The sequence below is a fragment of the Vespa velutina genome, chromosome 6, assembly GCF_912470025.1.
Source record: "Vespa velutina chromosome 6, iVesVel2.1, whole genome shotgun sequence".
NCBI classification, from domain to species: Eukaryota; Metazoa; Arthropoda; class Insecta; order Hymenoptera; family Vespidae; genus Vespa; species Vespa velutina.
Window position 1 is genome coordinate 826,040 of NC_062193.1, and position 20,150 is coordinate 846,189.

Sequence of the window (20,150 nt, forward strand, 5' to 3'; positions counted from 1 at the left end):
TATATCTTTAGAATAATATCGTAAGAAAAAAAATTTCATTCATTTTCTTCATCAAATTCAAACCTAATAAATTTTCGATGGATATTTGAAAAAATTTATATCATTAATTCTAAAAAATGTTTTACCTTAATCGTTATCACAAACGGATGTTACCACGACGATAACGTAAAGTCGAAAAGTTATATTCCAAATAATTGAAGAAAATAATTATATCAGAATACTTTGATTTGAGTATGTCAATAAAATCACACAAAATTATTACAAATGACATATATCTTTTATATAAAAGTGTTAGAAATAGAACTGCTATGTAAATCATTGGAATCATAGATTCTATAGTATGTTTTAATAGTTTGTTCATTCTTTGAGAGAATCGAAAGATATAGATTGTCTATAATGTCTATAATAGCATGTCTCATTTCGAACTATTACACTGATACTTATATACAAGGAGAATATATAATGAAAGCGTGCATATAATTGCTTCGACATCGTGGAACCGATGATTGATCATTGTATTTCGCTACAATTTCAAAGAAAAACCCCTAAGACACAACGAGATGGACAAAATTCAGTATCAATATCTTCGTTACAACAGATATCTGATGAATGTTCTTGGACAATGGCCATCACAGAATACCTTAGAAAGATTTCTAATATCCGTAATATTCGTGCCAACTATTGCAGCGCAATTAATTTTTCAGGTAAAAATATTGATCATCGAATAATCAGAATGAGTGAAAGTGAGAAAGAGATAGAGAGAATTTTTTAATTATCGTTGAAGTTCTTTTTTTTTTTTTTTTTTTTTTTTTTTATTTTATGACTGTTACAAAATTTTTTTTACAAAATATTCTTCGTTATAAAATTGACACGAAATATAAATTAAATGTCAAATTTTAGGGCGGTGGTTTGATATGTGCTATAGTTGATATGGATGCCTTCATGGAGGGTGTAGCACCCTTTATCATCAGTCTTATGTGTTTAGCAAAATATATCAATTTTGCATATAATTTTGAGCAAGTACGTTCGATATATGAAACTTGTTAATGATCCGTATTCGTCGATATAAAAACTATACAACTATACATACATATTCATATATATACATATACATATATATATATATATACATAAATGATAACATAGATGAAGGATTTATTCATGACAATGCAGAAGGATTGGAGATTTTATATGAAATACGAGTATGAACGTAATATTCTTTATCGATATTACGAAGACGCAAAGAAAGCTACTTTTGGATATTCAGGTTGGAATTTTTATGTATAATGTTTTTCTTTTTTTTTCTCTTGTTTTTCCAATTGGGAAAATAAAAAAAGAAAAATTCTTTTTTCTTTTTTTTTTATAATTTCATCTTACAGCCACTGTGTATGGTTCGATGCTACCGTTCATGATGGTACCAACTTTGTTAAATGTTGCCAATGCTTTTGGAGCTCTTAACGCGACTAATGACAAACCTTTATTATTTCGGGTTGATTATTTTATCGATGTGGAAACTTATTATTATCCTTTATTAATACATTCTTATTTTGCTACGATAGGATATATCACGATTGTCGTTGCAATGGATACGATTAATCTATTATACGTTCAACATGGTTGTGCATTATGCACTATTTTAGGGTAAAATTTTTTACGTCAATATTCATACATACGTATTTACTGTATTTCTATTTTTTTCTATTTTTTTTTTTTTTTTTTTTTTTTTTTTTGATATTCATTAATTTCCTTTTATTCATTTACTATATAAATAAAGATCATATGTACAATTTATTAGAAGTACATATATATTATTTATATATATATATATATATTCTGTATGGTAAATAAATGATATTTTTAATTGCATTTTGTTTTTCCATAATGAAAATAAACTTATTCAAGTAGATATTATTTAGAGAACATCGTGAAGAACGACGATTTAGAAATAAATCTAATTCCAAATCCTCGTGACGATGAGGGACATCATTTTATGAAGGAATGCGTCAAACTTCATAATCATGTAATAAAGTTAGTATTAAATTCGTTGAATATAAATATACAGTGTATACGAAAAGATTGAATATTTTTTGCTATGACTTTTATTACAATTACTTTCGAATAAAATATTTTGTAATTATTTTCTTTTCTTTTCTTCTTCTTTTTTTTTTTTTTTTTTTTTTTACCGCAACTCGAAAGTTACGCCAACAAACTCGAAAGGACGAATACGATTTCTCATTGTTTTCAACTTATCTTAAATATGATTGGCATAAGTTTTACAGGATTTCAGGTTAGTAACGATTAATTTTTATATTATAATCTAATTCTTTTTGTTTTAAATAACATGACTTAGTTTTTTTTCAAAATTTAGGCTGCTACGAAGATGGATATGCCAGAAGTAGCTTTGAGATATGCATGTTTTACAATATGCTTAACATTCGTCGTCTTCCTCGAGAGTTGGCCAGGACAGCAATTGGCCGATCATACCGATCGAATTAGGGAATATGCGTAAGAGATTGTATACATCAAAAAAAAAAAAAAAAAAAAAAAAAAAATGTAAATGACGTTTTAAAACGAAAAATATATACATACGTATGTTAGGCAATTTTTATTATGCCGAAAGAAAAATGATTTAAAAGAAAATGTGTATATGTCTATCCCTTTTTTTTTTTTTTTTTTTTATTTTCTAAGAATAAATATTATTTTCTCTTATATATTTTAGTACAAGTGGAAAATGGTATCAAACATCGTTATCCACTAGAACGGACTTGAGTATCATGCTAATGAGATGTTTAAAACCAATTCAATTAACCGCTGGAAAAATATATGTTCTAAATTTGGAAAATTTTAGTAGGGTAAGATGGATCTTGTAAAAATGAAATCAATCGATGATATTATTAATTTTTAATCGACAATGAAATTTTATATTTTGTTATTTATTTCAAGGTCGTGCGAACTTCTTTTTCCTATTTCACGGTTTTATGTTCCGTACAATAATTCTTGAAACTTACTTGAAAAATCATCAAAAATATTAGAATTATATTTTCAATTGTTTATTGTATTATCGAATAGATCGACAATTATGATCTTCGTATCGTCAAATGTATTCGTGTGTCTTCGTAGTTATATGAATATGAATATTAAGTGTTATTGATGAAAACAATCTGTCCTTTTCTTTTTTTTTCTTTTTCAATCTTTTCTCTCATCATCGTCATCTTAAAAAGAACGTAATCAGAAGAAAAAAGAGAAGAGAAAGTCATTGAAAATAAAGTTTATAATAAGGGATACTTTATTTTCTCAAATAATTACCAAATAGTAATCTCTTCGTTTACTATTTTCGAATTTAATCAAAAAATGTTCGATTGTCTTTATCCATAAATTTGAATTCGATTAGTTCTAAATCAATACTCGTACTACAGTAAAGAGTAAAGTACTTAAATAAGTAAAAAGAGAGAGAGAGAGAGAGAGAGAGAGAGAGAGAGAGATAGAAAGAGTAATAGAGATTGAATTTGAGAACTAAAGATTTCTCTTTAATTGCAGAAAATTGAAGAAGATAAAAGCTTTGAAAAGGGTGAAAGGAACAAAGACAGTTACTCATACATAGGCCAGAAAATGGAAGATTCGAAATATTAAATTTATATGTGTATAGGTACACACGTACAGGCACACACACACGCGCGCGCGCGCACACGTATAAGTAAATACTATCAAGTGAATGACATTTTCGCCATAATTAGTAGGATCGATTATGTTAGAACTAAGAGAGACAAACGATCGATTTTTCATGAATACCCTTTCTAATTATACCTCGCTTATTATCATCATCAGACATGCAAATCTTTCGTTATTAGGATGTATATAGATAGATAGACTTTTCAAACGGAATGTTCGATGAGCTTTCTGTTTCAACGAACGTGAAATCGAAATTTTGTTCGTCGAACGTAACAGTAGTCCGACGATGTCGAACTCGTCGAAATGGACGACACGCAACTACGATACATGAAATTCACGAGAAGACTGATGCGTATTGTTGGACAATGGCCGCATCAAACTAATATGGAAAAGATATTGGTTTCGTTTGTATATTTGCCATTTGTTATTGCACAAGCTGTTTTACAGGTATTTATTCGTTTTTCTTTTTCTTTGTTTTTCTTTTTTTCTTTTTTTCTTTTTTTTTTTTTTTGATCATACGTTTATTATGTACAATGTATGATATTTCGTGATATGTAACATACGTTTTATAAAAACTTTCTTTTATATATTTTATATATTTTTTTGATAAGTTTCTTTCAGGTTTTTTTGTTTTTTTTTCTTTTTTTTTTTTTTTTTATATATAAATTTCTTTCATATATTTCTTATAAATTCTAGTTTGTTAAAAGCAACGGAGATATTTAAGACGATTTAATTATCTCATTAGATGAATAATTGTAATATGGTGTTATACGAATACAAGTTTCATATGAACCCGTATTTTTTGTATTCAATTAATGTGGAATCATTTTTACATACGATTTAAATTATATTAAAGTTCATCCATAGTTGTTGATATTAATATTTATAACGTTCGATTTATCAAAATCCATCATTCGTAGATTTGCGTAAATATAATAATAATAATAATAATAATGATTATAATGTTTCAATAATATTAATTTTAATATAAATCAAGTCAAAAATGATTTTTAATAATAAACTAATTCCAACGAATTTTCTATCGATTATTCTATTATATAAGTGCGTCTCACAAACTTTATCTATGACGGAAGACTTTTAAAAATCTTAAAATTTGAACGGTAAATTTTAACCTTGATTATTTTATAAATGTAAATAGATAAATTAAATTAATCGAGTAAATAAGAGAGTTGAGAAAACTAAAGGAAAAAACAAAAAAGAAAAAGAAACAAAAAAAAACAAAAAAAAAACAAAAAATAAATAAATATGTTCGTTCTTGAATTTTAATCGTGCAAGAACATAACACGTGAAAATAATATAATATAATAATATTAATTTTTCGTAATACTTCATGGAACAATTTTTATAATTCACTTGAGCGCTTGGGAAAATGTTATTTATGAAAAATTAGAATATACATACCTAAGTGTACGATAATTAACACACTAATGGACATATTATCGAAGATGATGACTATGATATATACAGGGTGGCGGTATGATAGCGGCATGGAATTATGACAGTGATATTGCATTGGAAAATTTCGCGCCTTTCCTGGTCAGCTTGATGATAGTCGTGAAGATCGTTAACTTTATTTTCAACAGTGCTAAGGCATGTACCAGTGTAGTTATGTACATAAGAGATAAAGCTAGACTTCTCCGTTAAATATTACCGTCGTATAAAATGATATCTGCTCATAGATGAAAAAGCTTTTGGTGACGATGCAAGACGACTGGAGAATGGCCATGAAGAAGGACGAGGAGATTCGTATTCTTCACGATTATTATTCCATTGGAACGTTGTTGAGCAAAGGTTATGCAGGTACATCAGATTTAACACACCTACGGATTCTTTTCATATTCTTGGAATTTTCTATCTGGTTTTCTCTTCTTTCGTTTTTTCTTTCTTTTTTCTTTTTATTATTTTTTTTTTTTTTTTTTCTTTGCACGATCTTTCGAGACATTCGCATAAGATTTTTTTATATATTTTTATTATTATTATTATTATTATTATTATTATTTTGGAAAATAGTATGAGAGTTGGATTTTTCCATTGACTTTAATAATATAAATGATAAAGTAGAAATTAATTATTATTTAATTATTATTGATTGAGACCTTGTCAACATTATTTACGAAAAATTATCAATCCGTAGAAATATTATTTAACTTTTTACTATTTCATATTTTTCGTATCTATAGAAAAATAATTATAGTATTACTTTAAGCTTATAATTATTTAAAATACAATATATTATAATATTTGATTGATTAGAAAGAGAGAAGAAAAAAAAAAAAAAGAAAAAACAAAAAATATAGAATATTTCATCAGAAAAATTAAAAATCATTAAATTTCCGACTTTAACCGTAGTCGGATGTTTTATATCGTATTCGTAAAATTATTTTTAATTCACATGTGAAATTAAGAAACCTTTTTTTATTTATTCCTTTTTTTTTTTTTTTTTTTTTTTTAATGCCTCTAACGAGATATACAAGTGTTTCTTAATTTATAATCAATTTGTATATAAGATTATGTGACTTCAAAGTTAAATGGCTTTCTCTCTTTCTATAAATTATTAATATTTTTATATTGTTTTTTAGTATGTGTCTATGGATCGATGATGCCATTTTTAATGGTCCCAGTGTTAACACTGTCATCACGATTTTTGGGCCTTGCTGGAAACGAAACGGAACAGTATCCTTTGATATTTCATGCGGAATACTTCATAAGCATGGAAAAGTATTATTATTTCGTATTAATACATTCTTACTTTGGTACTATTGGATTTTGTGCTGCTGTTGTTGGTATCGACTCGATGTTCGTATTTTACGTGCAACATATTTGCGGTATCATAACGATATTAGGGTAATATTGATTTTGATCGTTAATTCAAGAAATTAATTTGTAAAATTGATAAATTATGTTTTTTTTTTTTTCTTTTTCACATCCAATATCAGTAATCGTTTGGAAAATGTTGTCAAGGACGGTGACATGAACGTCGACATTTATCCAAACAAAATGAATGACAAAACTTGTAAACTCGCTGGAGATTGCGTTAAACTACATAATCACATTTTACAGTTGGTATTTTAATGACGAATAATGAAATATTTCGAATGATTTTTCGTTAAATAACTTTTACGTTTATAATAATTTTTAATTTCTCGTTAATATCGCTTTTAAGATATTCACAAATGATCGAGTCAGCAAATACAGTATCCTTCTTTGTACAACTTGGATTGAACATGGTTTGCATTAGCTTTACGGGATTTCAGGTAAATTTTCTTAAATATTATTTTAACATTTAACGTCGTATCTTTTCTTATTTATTAAAAATTATAAATGTCATCGAAGAAATATCATCAATTTTTGTAAAATTGTTCAGAGACAAAAAAAAACGTACGCGTTAATATTGTTATAAATATTATCGATAAAATATTTCATAAAACGAGTGTAATATATTATTAATAGATTATCGTAAGAATAACAAAGATTATTGTATTTACATCTATTTTTTTTTTTTTTTTTTTTTTTTTTTTTTTTTTCATGATCAGGCTGTAATGCATTTGAATAAACCGGATGAAGCATTCAGATATGGCTCATTTGCCATCGCACAAACTTGTCACTTGTTATTCGAAAGTTTGCCAGCTCAACAATTGTACGATCATAGCATAAGAGTATGCGAATATGCGTAAGTAAAATTCTTTTTTTTTTTTATAATTATATAAGAATTGATGGAAAGTATTCTGAAAGTAATTTTTTCTTATTATCAGAGCAAGTGGTAATTGGTATCGTGCTTCGTTAAGAACGAGAAAAATTTTTAATCTCATGATACTTAGAAGCCAAACACCCATTCAATTAACCGCTGGCAAATTTTATACACTGAATTTGGAGAACTTTAGTGCGGAAAAAAAAAAAAAAAAAAAAAAAAAAAAACAATAACAATAACATAATAATAAATAATTAATGATAATAGTAATAATAATAATAATAATAATTTTATTTAATTTATTCTTAATAGCTTAGAATCTAAACTATAATTATTTACTAATTATGTTTCTCGTATAAAATGTTTAAGGTGGTACGTACTTCGTTTTCCTATTTCACGGTTCTCTGTTCAATGCGATGATCTATAAAGCTGAATCAAATGATTCGAACTCATTCTCGAGTCATGGATCACATAGGATCAATAACGAATTACCTCAATGAAGAAACATATCTTAGTTTAAAATGATCTATCGTTAATATATATATATATATATGTATGTATATATGTGTATATATATATATGTATGTATATATGTATGTATATTCGATCGATAATTATCAATGTGATTTCTCTAAAATTATTAGTATTCTATTTGCAGCTTTTTAATGTAGAAGTCACGATAGCGATCATTATTGGCTTGTTGAACGCGTGCCTATGCTACCATATGGCTATCTCGTAGCTAATTCGTTTATAAAGATCGACGACAGATTGCTGAAATTTGAAAAAGAGAGGGAGAGAGAGAGAGAGAGAGAGATCTATCATAGAAAAGTTCTGCTCTAATTGAATCGAAAATGAAAAGGAGCCAACTCGATGAAAGGTCCCTTAACGACCTTCCACGATGATCATGATTTCTTCTCATGGTGGAATCAATGAAAATTCATTTTCCAACGTACCCCTGCTTCATTTTCTAATACTATATTTCAAAATCCATTAAATATGAAATCTAATTAAAATAGAAATTTTTTTATAAATAAATATTTATATCACGTTGATTTGATTGACAATCATAAATATGAATTTAAACAAATTTCTAGAAATATTGAATGTTAATATAGTCGAATTAGTTTTTATAATATATAAAAATAATTTTATCCCATAGATCTGTAATAATATCGTGGAATGAAATGACACTTTGATTGATGATCGAAACAATGTTTTGATAACGTTCTTTGATAGAATGAAAAAAAACAAAAAAAAAAAAAAAAAAAAGAAAAAAAAGGAAAAGAAAAAAGAAAAGGAAAAAGAATACGCCGCATATATCGTTGATATCATTCGAAAAATCATTAATCTTTGATGATGCCAAATTGAAACAAATTCGAAATTTGAAAATATTATAATATTTCCAGTAAAAATGTGAACGTGTGATCTCACGTGAAGTGACCCCATCTGAATTCACTCTTCCCCCTCTTCACCACCTCTCATTTATCCTGAGGATCTTTAAAGGGAACACCTTGCGAAAAGGGTCTCAAGGCAAACCGTCTAAGATGAATATCGCTAATTGTCTTAAGGCGAATGCCTGTAGTAGCACGCGACCGTTGTACCCTCTTTTTAGCGTGGCCCTCCACTCGACACCATTTTTAGACTCCCTTACTCTACTTTTCTTCCCGCCATCGAAGAGATTATCTTGGCATCTCCTTAGAATTTAAAGGGACCGCCGGACGATTCTATCGATACCACTCCCTTTTTGTCGTCGCCCTTCTCCTTCAAAAAAAAAAAAAAAAAAAAAAAGAAATGAACTACCATAGTAAATCATCAACGAACCGGAACAATTTACAAATGTATACATACACACAAACATATATATATATATATATGTGTGTGTGTGTGTGTGTGTGTGTGTATGTATGTATACATTTGTTACGAACAAAGTTCGTTATATTTTTCGGTATATTTAGAATTACGAGAAGATCTTAACTCTTTGTTCTCTTTAATTTATTTTTTACCTATCAATAACTTCATAATTAATTTACGTAAAAGATTAAAAAAGAATACTCCCTAAAATCACGTATTACGAAGATTATTTGAAAAATAAAGAAAAATCAAATTGAAATATTTTAAATTATTTGAAAAATCGCATTGTATAATGTCGAGTCTAATTCGATGTTAGAGTTGATGTGTAAGAAATGTCGACGTTGAGATAAGAATGAAGATTATTTGAAAAATAAAGAAAAATCAAATTGAAATATTTTAAATTATTTGAAAAATCGCATTGTATAATGTCGAGTCTAATTCGACGTTAGAGTTGATGTGTAAGAAATGTCGACGTTGAGATAAGAATGATAAGTGTTAAAGAATGATTATCATTCGGTTCAACAAGATTTGAACAATTTTTCTTTTTATCATTTGATCGAATCCAAAATATTCCAAACGATAATTCTCATCGTTATTTTATTTATCAATTTGAATAAAAATTGGAAACTTTCCTATTAACGTTGAATCATTAAATGATCGATCAAATTATTAAAACGATATCCTAACGGTAATTCTCATTCGATGATACTACCTGTTGAATTGTTTCTATCAAGTATTCATTATAAATATTTCCTCTTTTTCTTTTCTTTTTTTTTTTCTTTTTTTTTTCCTTTACTCATCGTCTCTGAAGTGTCTCTTTAAACTCATGGAGAGCCTACGCAGGTACGTCAGAACAGGAAGCAGGGGATGCGCGGTGGCATTCTCGCAGGACGAGGAGTAGTTCGCGAAGGGAAAAGAAAGAAATGTGGAGAGGGGTAGATACACGCGCAGGAGGAGTTGGACTGGGCCCACCAGGTGCACGTATTACCTATAAGGATGAGCACGAAACCAAGTGGGAACCATATGTTGATGCGGCGAAGAACTTGCTGGCACGCGCCACACTCAAACTCGAGCCTTTACACCGCGAAGATCTTCTCGCCGTGTCTTTTAGTTCGTGCTCTTCGAAAGTTCTTTCTGTTGTTGTTGTTGTTGTTGTTTTTTTCTTTTTTTTCTTTTTTTCTTCCTCTTTTTCAATCGACGAACAGACGGGCGAGGAGAGATTGGTGAAGCTTCCCTTTTCCTTTTCTTTTCGATAAAAGAGTGAATTCTAGAATATCGAAGTAACGAAAAAAAAAAAATAAAATAAAATAAAAAATAAATAAATAAATAAATAAATAAATAAATAATATTCGAACGATTTCACGAGCTATGTGTTTCTTATTCATTGTGAAAAATTAGATAGTAGAAGATAGATAAGAATGACAAGGATAGAAATAATTCGATCGTGAAAGTGAAATTCGATAGAGTTTCCAAGTGAAATCTAAGCTAGGCGATGTTAACGAAGAAAAAAATATATTCTATTTGAAGGAGGATATGTACGAGATTACCGATGATCTGATTTTAAAACGGTACATGCAGGATTTCAATTGATAATGGCTCTATTATCCAATCATCATAGCGATTATCAATCCTGCTCCTCGGACATGTTAACGTCCACTTATTCGACATCAACTGGAAGGACGTATGATCCACTTTATCCTTCGCCATATAATTCGCCAAATTGCGAACACGTTAAGACAATGTACGGGGAGAATTATGTGTACAAAGGTGAATTAACGCCACGAAGAGAACTTGAGAATCTTGATTATGCGAAAAATTTGGAAACAGAGTATTCGAGAACACCTGAGGGATACGAAAGAGGACCTTGTGGTGTTTTGACACCCGTTACACCACAACGGTTAGTTCGTTTCTTTACAATGTTTTTTTTTTCTTTTTCTTTTTTTTTCTTTATCATTTGTTCCGTCGTATTTTATTTTTCTATTCCTTAGCGACATTTTTTCCAGGGAAGAAAATTGAACTTTGAAAAAGTTTGAAATTAATCGACGATAATCGGTAACTTTTTTGCTCGACTATTTTTCTCTGTTGTCCTTGTTGCACGGTTTTGTTCACATGTTTGATCACATTGATGAAAAATGTTTCTCACGCACGATTCAAATTTTCCATGGGGAATTTTTTTTTTTTTTTTTTTTTATTATTTCGAGCACATTGAATCGTAACAAATCAACGATTATTTCACAGATACGAGAGTCAACATCATATGGATCATGGAATGTCACCTAGAACTACCTTGTACGAGGATAATTCAATGGAATATCATCCGACGGCTTACTGTTATGAGAATCTCGCGCAAAAACCTAAATATCAATCTATGGAGAGTGACAAGACAGTTTGTACGATTGTCGAGTCGCGAAGAAATTGTTGGGACGCGATATCATCGACGGTTCAGGTTCGAAAGAAAAACATTTATTATTAAACGTTAATTTAATAATTAAGGAAAGAATTTAAGAAAGAGGGATAAGGTTTTCAAAAAAAAAAATTTCATTCCAAGGAAAATTTTCTGATCTCTGAAGATTTTGATTATTTGCGGATATACAAAAATCAAATCTTTTAGAAGAAAAATAATAATTATATTAAATATATATGTACATATATATATATATACAAAATTTATACAATAATATTTAATTTATCGTTGATCATAAATAATGTTAAAAATAAAAATTTTACTGTTCTTCGTTAATCGATCATTCTTTATATCTAAAGTAAATGTAAAAGTAAATTTTTCAAAAATTGGTTTTTATTACTACTTTTTTCATAATAGAAAAATCAATCATCTCCTACGACACAGCCAAGAAGAGGAAGACGACGTTCGAGCGATGTACCCCCATCACCGAGTGTTCTCAAAAGGCGTAGATTGGCTGCGAACGCACGGGAGAGACGTCGCATGAATGGTTTGAACGACGCCTTCGATAAATTGCGCGAGGTTGTACCAAGTTTAGGAGCCGATCATAAGCTCAGTAAATTTGAGACTCTTCAAATGGCTCAAACATATATCGCCGCACTTTGTGAATTACTCGAGAAACACGATGGAAAAAGATAAAAAGGTGAGCTCGATCAAAAGTTTCTATTCGTTTGTCTTAAAAATTTCTTATCAATTATTATCGATAGATGCCGAATTAATATTGTTACTAATTATAATTTATTTCTGAGTCAAGAGTATATATATATATATATATATATATACTCTTATTTTGGGTACAAAGTGTATCTAAAAATTGTAGTACAAGCCAAAAAGGATTGATTCATCGTGCAAATAATAAATTGCAAATGTATAATCATAATTTTCTTTTTTTTTTTATTGAATATTGTTTTCAAGAAAATCAATAATAAAATTTCAAATCAAGTACACGTGCATTTGAAACGTAATGAAAATCAATTTCGCATTTAATTATTATATTTCTATTCATAAACAATATCGTGACTTGGTATGAATTATATTACTACGTTAAATCTCAATGATACGGTAATTAAAGTAATTAATTTTTTATATTACAATTTAATAAATAATCGTTAGGCTATGTAATATTTTAAAGTCAGTTACAACGAACAGGATCACTGAACTTTAATTCGTCAAAATACACGATTACTTGATTTGTAAATAATGTATTTCTATAGTATAAAGTATGAATTACAATAAACTATAAATCTGCGAATGAATCGTTAAGATGCTGAATATCTCGTAAACGATATTAATTTAATTAAATATAATTTTAATCGCAAATGACCATTATTATGTAAATATGCAAAAAAAAAAAAAAAGGAAAAAATATAAGTATCCATTTAAACGAACTATGTTAACTTCATAAATTGAAAAAGTTACGAGGTAAAAAAAGAAAAATAAATTGTTTAAATGCATTTTGTAGTTGACTCAGAACCGTGCAAATTTTTTTTATTGAACTTTCAATCGAAATATTTTCTTGGACGGACACCCTATATATATATATATTAACTATATTAATAAATATATTTATATAAGTATTATATAAGTTACATATTATATATATATTATAATATAATATATATAATAATAATAATATTTATAATATAATATAAGTTGAAGATGAATTAAACGTAGATATAGATTTTCTGGACAATCCGATATAAAAATTAATTGATAAATTTCATTTGATAAATATTAGATTGGAAAAGAAAAATTGTGATTTTCAATTTGCGACGACTGATTATGAATAGATCGTAGCTTAATTAATATAAAAAGTGAGTTGATAATTCTACGTCGAAGGATGTGCCATTAGAATGTTAATATTCCTGATTTGGTCTGTTCACTTTTATCATCATGTTCCTTCTTATCATTAACTTAGAATACTTCTTTTCTTTTTTTTTTTTTTGATAATGTAAATATATACCTATTAAATAATATTTATTACGACATCTGGTCTGTGTACCTAAATATAATATTTTTATTATACTTGTATAGAATAAATGTGTGCGACTAACGGTGTCCAAAGATTAATCATAATGAAGATTGATTTTACATTAATTTTTGTATAAGATAATTTTATTGTACAATGACGTATACAATTATGTATTTCCCTTTAATTTTTACTATTTCCGTCCCATTCATAAGATATTCCACACACACACACACACACACACACACACACACATACATATATATATATATATTACAATTAATTTCTAAGCAAAGCGCAAAGGATATGTTCTTATAGATAAATATTAGAAAATTAAGGAGATATACAGCATCAGACCAAAGAAGTATTTATATAAATCATAACTTAGTGTGTCATTGCGATTACTTTTTTTTTTTTTCCTAACAGTATTCCCGATAGATTTTTTAAGCACGACTTGAAGAAATGTTGTATTCTTGTATTATTATTATTATTATTATTATTATTATTATTATTATTATTATTATTATTATTAGTATTATTATTATTATTATTATTATTATTATTATTATTATTATTATAATAAGAAATTTTATAAATAAAGTACGGTGAGAAATGAACGATATTGGATTAGATAGTATTACTTTCACGAAACAGCTTGTTAACTAACGAGATCTAGAAGGAAAGCAATTTGAAACCCTTTCTCTTTCTATCTTTTTCTTTTGTAAATAGAAAATATCAATCGAAAATTTTGACAGATAGGTGGAGACGAAGAAATCTGTCATTTCTTAAAACTCATGGGCGGACAACGGATCATGATACACAATGGGTCCTCGTCAAAGACGATTTGCACGATTATTTTTCCTCTGTCATATGTATAACATTCTATCATCCGTGGAATTGTATTAGAAAATTATTGATTCCTATATATTATGCGATAACAAAAGAATTTCATTTTAAAATTGCCACGTTACGGTTTCGAACGACAGAAAAAGTGAGAGAGAGAGAGAGAGAGAGAAAGAGAGAGAGAGAGAGAAGATACGGAAAATATGCGAAATAAGCAGAACGGATTTAACGAAGTGGTTACCGGAATTTTGGGCGTTACTGAAAATGGTCAAACCAAGAAAAGGATCGTACGGAAAATCGATTTTAAATGCGATTTTCACTGACCGTAACCTTCCACAGACAACATCCATTTGATCAGAAAATAAATTAACAAACCACGAATAATCACATGAGAGAGATAATCATTCGTATCGTCTATATTTGAACTGTCCTTCGATACTATTAAACGATATTTTATTATTAATTGAAAAATTAAGAGAAAAGACTATATCCTGTTTATTTGTTTTGTTTCTTTCTTTCTTTTTTTCTTTTTTTTTTTTCCTTTTTCTCGTGAATAAACGTACGAATAAAATTTACATGAAAATATTGATTTCAGAGTATCATTAGATATATCGAAGTAAAGGAAAAATTCGTCACGGCACGTTGCAGGTACAAAAGGACGAAGGAACCTTTGATCCAAAAATCTCATGACACCTCGCTATCCTTATGGTGTTAAGAAAGAAATAATATTAGATATATCGAGCTTTACCACCATCTGACACCGTGTCGAAAGAATTTGCCACCAATCCTTTCCTTCTGACCGCAAACTCGTTAAACCCTTTTGTCGTAATCATATTTTTCCATTTTCTCTCTCTCTCTCTCTCTCTCTCTTTCTTTCTTTCTCTTTCTATCTTGTTGATTAAGAACAAAAAAATATCGTTAAAAGAATATAAACATTAAAATTCATAAACTTTCTATCACGATCAAGATTAATATTTGCAAAAAGAAAATTGTAATCTTTTAAATACACATACATACATATATAATACATACATAGATACATACATACATATATATATATATATATATATATATGCATCGGTAATGAACAATCATATTGTTTAATGTTATTTTTTTCAAGTCACCCATCTCACGAAAGTTAAAGGTTACTTTGAAAAATAAACGACGAATTAGTCGCGGCGGTCTTTTAGTTATAGACCGACAAAAGGAGTTGGCTATTAGATTAGTGCTCGAAAGAACTTGCCGACAAGATGACTAAGGTATCCTCGTTTACTAGCTTCGAACTCTTCTAACTGAAGATGTTGTCTTCGAGAGAAGCAAACGAATCCGAGAAAATCATTTTCTCGTCCTCGACAATGGCTTTGCTAACCATTCGCCGGTGATTTCAATGCATGAAATCATACTCATATATATATATATATATATGTATACATATATAAATTTTTCTAAATTCGTCCAAGAGAAAATCATAATGAAAACTCATTAAAGATCATCCATCGAGATATTTTCATTTGCAAAAGATTTATTTATGAATTTTTTTCACGGGTTTTTCTTTTTCTTTTTTCTTTCTTTCTTTTTATTTTATCCTATCGATAATATATATTTAATAAGATAGAGAGTTTTATGGGAAATATATTCTATTGTATTTCGTTGTGGAGAAACAAGACGAAAACGATGACAGCGAAAGGAGAAAGGACAAACCACAAATGAACAGCTAGCTCTCCTTCTCTCTCTCTCTCTCTGTCTCACTCTCTTTCTCTCTCTCTCTCTCTCTCTCTCTCTCTCTCTCAACGGCAGATGCCCGAGAAATTATGTGAATCCGTATGCTACGAAGGAGATCAAAAAGATTTCTATATTCTTATGGTCTTTTATAGAAAAAAAAAAAATTTTTTCACTCTTAAACTGCATTTAAATAAAACCTAAAACGTGCGATCCTTCTTCTCCTTTTTCTTCTCGTCAAAATAAGAAAGGACGAGAAAAAAATGTAAAATAAGAGAGAGAGAGAGAGAGAGAGAGAGAGAGAGAGAGAGAGAGAGAGAGAGATAAGAAAGAAAAGAAAAGAAAAAAAAAACACGAGCGATCACGCAGATCGTGCCTGTACGTATACACATATATGTATATGTGTATCGCGCCGGGGCTATTTCCCGTCTTTTTTCTTTTTCTTTTTTTTTTTTTCTTTTTTTACATTCAGCTTCCTTTACACTTCCTTTTACATTATTCTTCTCGTCGTCCGTTCCTCCCTATTTTTTTTCTTTTTTTTTTTTGTTTTTGTTTTTATTATTATTATCATTTGTCTTCTTTACAGGAAACATATATGCTTTTTTTTTCTCCTTTTTCTTTCTCTTGTTTTATTTGTATTTTTATTTATTTTTTTTTTTTCTTTTTTTTTTTTTTTTATTGGAACTGCGTCAGTTGCTTCGAAATAAAAGAACCGGTAAGTGAGTCTCGGTACCCTATCATCAGAGTGATAACATATGAAACGTTCTCTTCGTTGGTAGTCTCTGCGTGTCCTACGTTAGAATATAAATCAATTTATGAGAAAGGAATAAAAAAAAAAAAAAAAAAAAAAAAAAAAAAAAAAAAAATAAAGGAAAAACAAAAGAAATCAAAGAAAAAATATATATCATGATCGTGTCATATTTATACATTATAAACGTGTCACAATTATACAATAATAATGTAATCCTGAAATTATTTTTCAGGCAATATGTTCCCCTCTTCTGTGCGTCTCCATGGGACTCTCCCGATGGGTGCACATGAAAATTCATAGTTCGTACACACATATATATATATATATATATATATATATATATATATATATATATATATGTATATATATACCCCATATCGCGAGTATTATTACCGTATTTTCGTAACACAGTATTATCGACACGGCACGCGCCCTGTCCGAAATATGGTGAACAGATGAGCACGATGAATACTTTCAGAACTTGTGGTACCGTATTCACGATGAATCGCGAAAATGATTCCAACATCGTAGCATAGTGATTTTCCAAGACCTTCGAAGAATATAATATACCAATACATGTACATATATATACATACACCATACGCAGAAAAAGTCGCGTATACCAAGTGTTACCAACAAATCATTTGGATCGCTACGATTAATGTTTCCAGATAATTTCCGTCGTCATTCTCTTTAAAGTTTCTTATTAAATAAATGTATCCCTGCTATAAAATTGAATCCGACATTGTCCCGTTTCATTTTATAACGTGCGATAATAATTTTATTTGAATTATATACATATATATATATATATATATATATATATATATCAGTTATACGGAAGTAGATCGTTAGCCATCGGACTAGTTAAGATAGAAGAATAAAAATAAAAGGAAAATGAAAAAAAAAAAAGAAGAAGAAGAAGAAGAAGAATAAAAAAAGGAAGGAAGAAACGTTTATTCTATCGTACAATTAAGATGTAGTTAACCCTCTGTATCTTTCTCCGTTTATGGTAGCCCGGCAATTGACTACGGACACGCTTCGCCGACCGGCCCTGTAACCGATGCAACAGATGACACTGACTTCTCGATGGCACCAGCCTACCTATCACGAGGGTACGGGCATCCCCATTTGTTCTTCGTCCTGTGGACTCGTGCCATGTGGTGATGGCCCTCCTCCGACCCAGAAACCAACCCCCGACACGTCATCGAAATACCTAATTTATTTTTCGACTACATTGACTCTCTCTCTTCTCCTCACTCCTCCTCCTCCTTTTCCTCTCTACAATCCTCCCCCTCCCCCTCCAAGCCTACATTTCCCGTTCATTTTATTTTCATTCGTTTGTTATATACGTTGCAATAATATTAAACAATGAATTATATTTGTTTAATTAAATACGTAAACATTTCGCACGAATAAGATTATAACAAATCGCTTTAAACGGTTAACGAATAGAGTAACGTTAGAGAATTGCAAGGGTTAAGTAGTAACATTTTCTTCGACTAACTTCGTACGGTATCTTAGAAGAAGATTACCAGTTGAGAGGACGAGAAGACACTTATCCTATCTTAGCGGACCCGATCAGTCTCTCTTAGTTCAATGGAATCGTTTCTCGCGAGCCTTAGTCGCGAACGATTTTCTCTCAAGTTCGACAGGAAACGTCCATTAGAGAGATCTTCTCGAAGGTGGATTTATGGTTTCGAGATCCGCCTTTTTTCTTCTTTCTCTTTTTTCCTTTCTTTTCTTTTTTTGTTTTGTTTTATCCCTCTCTCTCTCTCTCTCTCTCTCATTTGCTTTCTTTCTTTCTTTTTTTTTTTTTTTGAGTGCCATGTCACGTGGCATACTGCGGGTAACTTTTTTGCCATTCTCTCTTTTACACGAATTCACGAACCTGATAATTTTACGACGATTTTAAAGTTGTCACCAATCGGCATATAATCGTTCCATCCGGAGAGTCATTGTTACTATTCTAAGGTTCTAAGCGAAGTGTCATGTTTTGTACAGCGGGGTGTCAAACGATAAAAGAAACCCGGTGCATCATTTTTTACGTTGCATCTTTAACGTTTTTGCCGATCAATAGGATCAATGAGAAACTAACGAAGTTTCCTTTATCGTACGATCTTTTTAAAAATGTCATTTGAAAATAGAACGATCTTCCTTATAATTTCTGATCATTCAAGATATAAATATTGAATAATGTGAATATATAAATTTTTTCGAAAGAAATGCCATTGTAAAGTAAAATAAAATTTCACTTACGTTATTCATAAAACGTCATATCTCTGTTGTATCGATTCATAGATAAGATATCATTTAATTATAATAAATTCGTCAATTATCAATTCTATATAAGTTTAGACAAAAAATTAATCATAAAATAATAATATCGTTTAATTTTTACAAATATTTTACAAAAAAGAAAAATTATCCGGAATATTTTCAATATTTCATTAAATAATATAACTTTACGCGATTACAATTATTTGCCTCCGCCCCCTCCCCTTTTCCCCCATAAATTCGAACACGTCTTAGAAAACCGTATTTTTTTTTTTTCTTATTTCTCCCTTATTTATATAGTATCGTTTCATTCGCGGATCATTTAAGAAGGTTTAAATCGTTTCTTGACTAGGGTCACTTGAATACGATTAAATATATAGAACCAATTGTCATTGTCGAGGGATTATGAAGAAACGGGAGGGAGGGAGTCGCTAGGGCATGACCGACGTAGGGTGCCACGTGCAATTGCACCCCACGTGCCAGTCGCGTGGCAGCCGAGTCTCGGATCGCTGGTGGATCGACGATGAGCTCGCTACGGCATGCCAGGCCACCACTCTGAAGCCGTAATGTCGTAATGTCGTCTCTCTCTCTCTCTCTCTCTCTCTTTCTGTCTCTTTCTCTCTTTCTCTCGCTCACTCTTCTGTGTCATGTGCGAGAAATCGTTGGGCTCGACGAAGCATGACGGCACGCGACTATACCACGAGAAAGAGAATGAAAGAGAGAGAGAGAGAGAGAGAGAGAGAGAGAGAGAGAGAGGGAGAGAATGCCATTGGAGAGTCTTCGCAAACGCATCCTTTTTAATACGTTAACCGTCCGCTCACCTACTCGAGATACTAACTTCGCGTACTCTCACGAATTCCATACTTCTTAGAGATGGGAAGAACAAGAAGAACCACACGAG

At 29.7% G+C, this 20,150-nt stretch overlaps 3 protein-coding genes across 5 annotated transcripts; all 3 read left to right on the forward strand.

Moving 5' to 3' along the window:
• Nucleotides 1-540: 540 nt before the first annotated feature.
• On the forward strand, nt 541-3,647 carry LOC124950197 (odorant receptor 49a-like). 3 transcript variants are annotated; one of them, XM_047496607.1, is made up of 9 exons: nt 541-704; nt 901-1,020; nt 1,147-1,267; nt 1,380-1,641; nt 1,906-2,028; nt 2,197-2,287; nt 2,369-2,505; nt 2,720-2,852; nt 3,538-3,647. In XM_047496607.1, exons 1-9 carry the CDS (start codon nt 561-563, stop codon nt 3,628-3,630), a joined length of 1,224 nt encoding a protein of 407 aa, XP_047352563.1. In that variant the 5' UTR covers nt 541-560; the 3' UTR covers nt 3,631-3,647. The 3 variants fall into 3 exon arrangements, with proteins under 3 accessions (XP_047352563.1, XP_047352564.1, XP_047352565.1); XM_047496608.1 differs by having other exon boundaries at nt 1,174-1,267; XM_047496609.1 differs by lacking the exon at nt 3,538-3,647 and adding an exon at nt 2,944-3,075.
• A 315-nt stretch (nt 3,648-3,962) lies between these two features.
• Nucleotides 3,963-8,561, forward strand: LOC124949790 (odorant receptor 13a-like). Its single transcript, XM_047495489.1, has 9 exons — nt 3,963-4,116; nt 5,158-5,280; nt 5,370-5,490; nt 6,270-6,534; nt 6,627-6,749; nt 6,854-6,944; nt 7,224-7,360; nt 7,443-7,575; nt 7,748-8,561. Exons 1-9 carry the CDS (start codon nt 3,973-3,975, stop codon nt 7,796-7,798), a joined length of 1,188 nt encoding a protein of 395 aa, XP_047351445.1. The 5' UTR covers nt 3,963-3,972; the 3' UTR covers nt 7,799-8,561.
• A 748-nt stretch (nt 8,562-9,309) lies between these two features.
• Nucleotides 9,310-14,140, forward strand: LOC124950200 (heart- and neural crest derivatives-expressed protein 1-like). The gene is made up of 3 exons (XM_047496618.1): nt 9,310-11,126; nt 11,468-11,675; nt 12,051-14,140. The coding sequence occupies exons 1-3, from the start codon at nt 10,822-10,824 to the stop codon at nt 12,327-12,329; spliced, it is 792 nt and encodes a 263-aa protein (XP_047352574.1). The 5' UTR covers nt 9,310-10,821; the 3' UTR covers nt 12,330-14,140.
• Nucleotides 14,141-20,150: the final 6,010 nt, after the last annotated feature.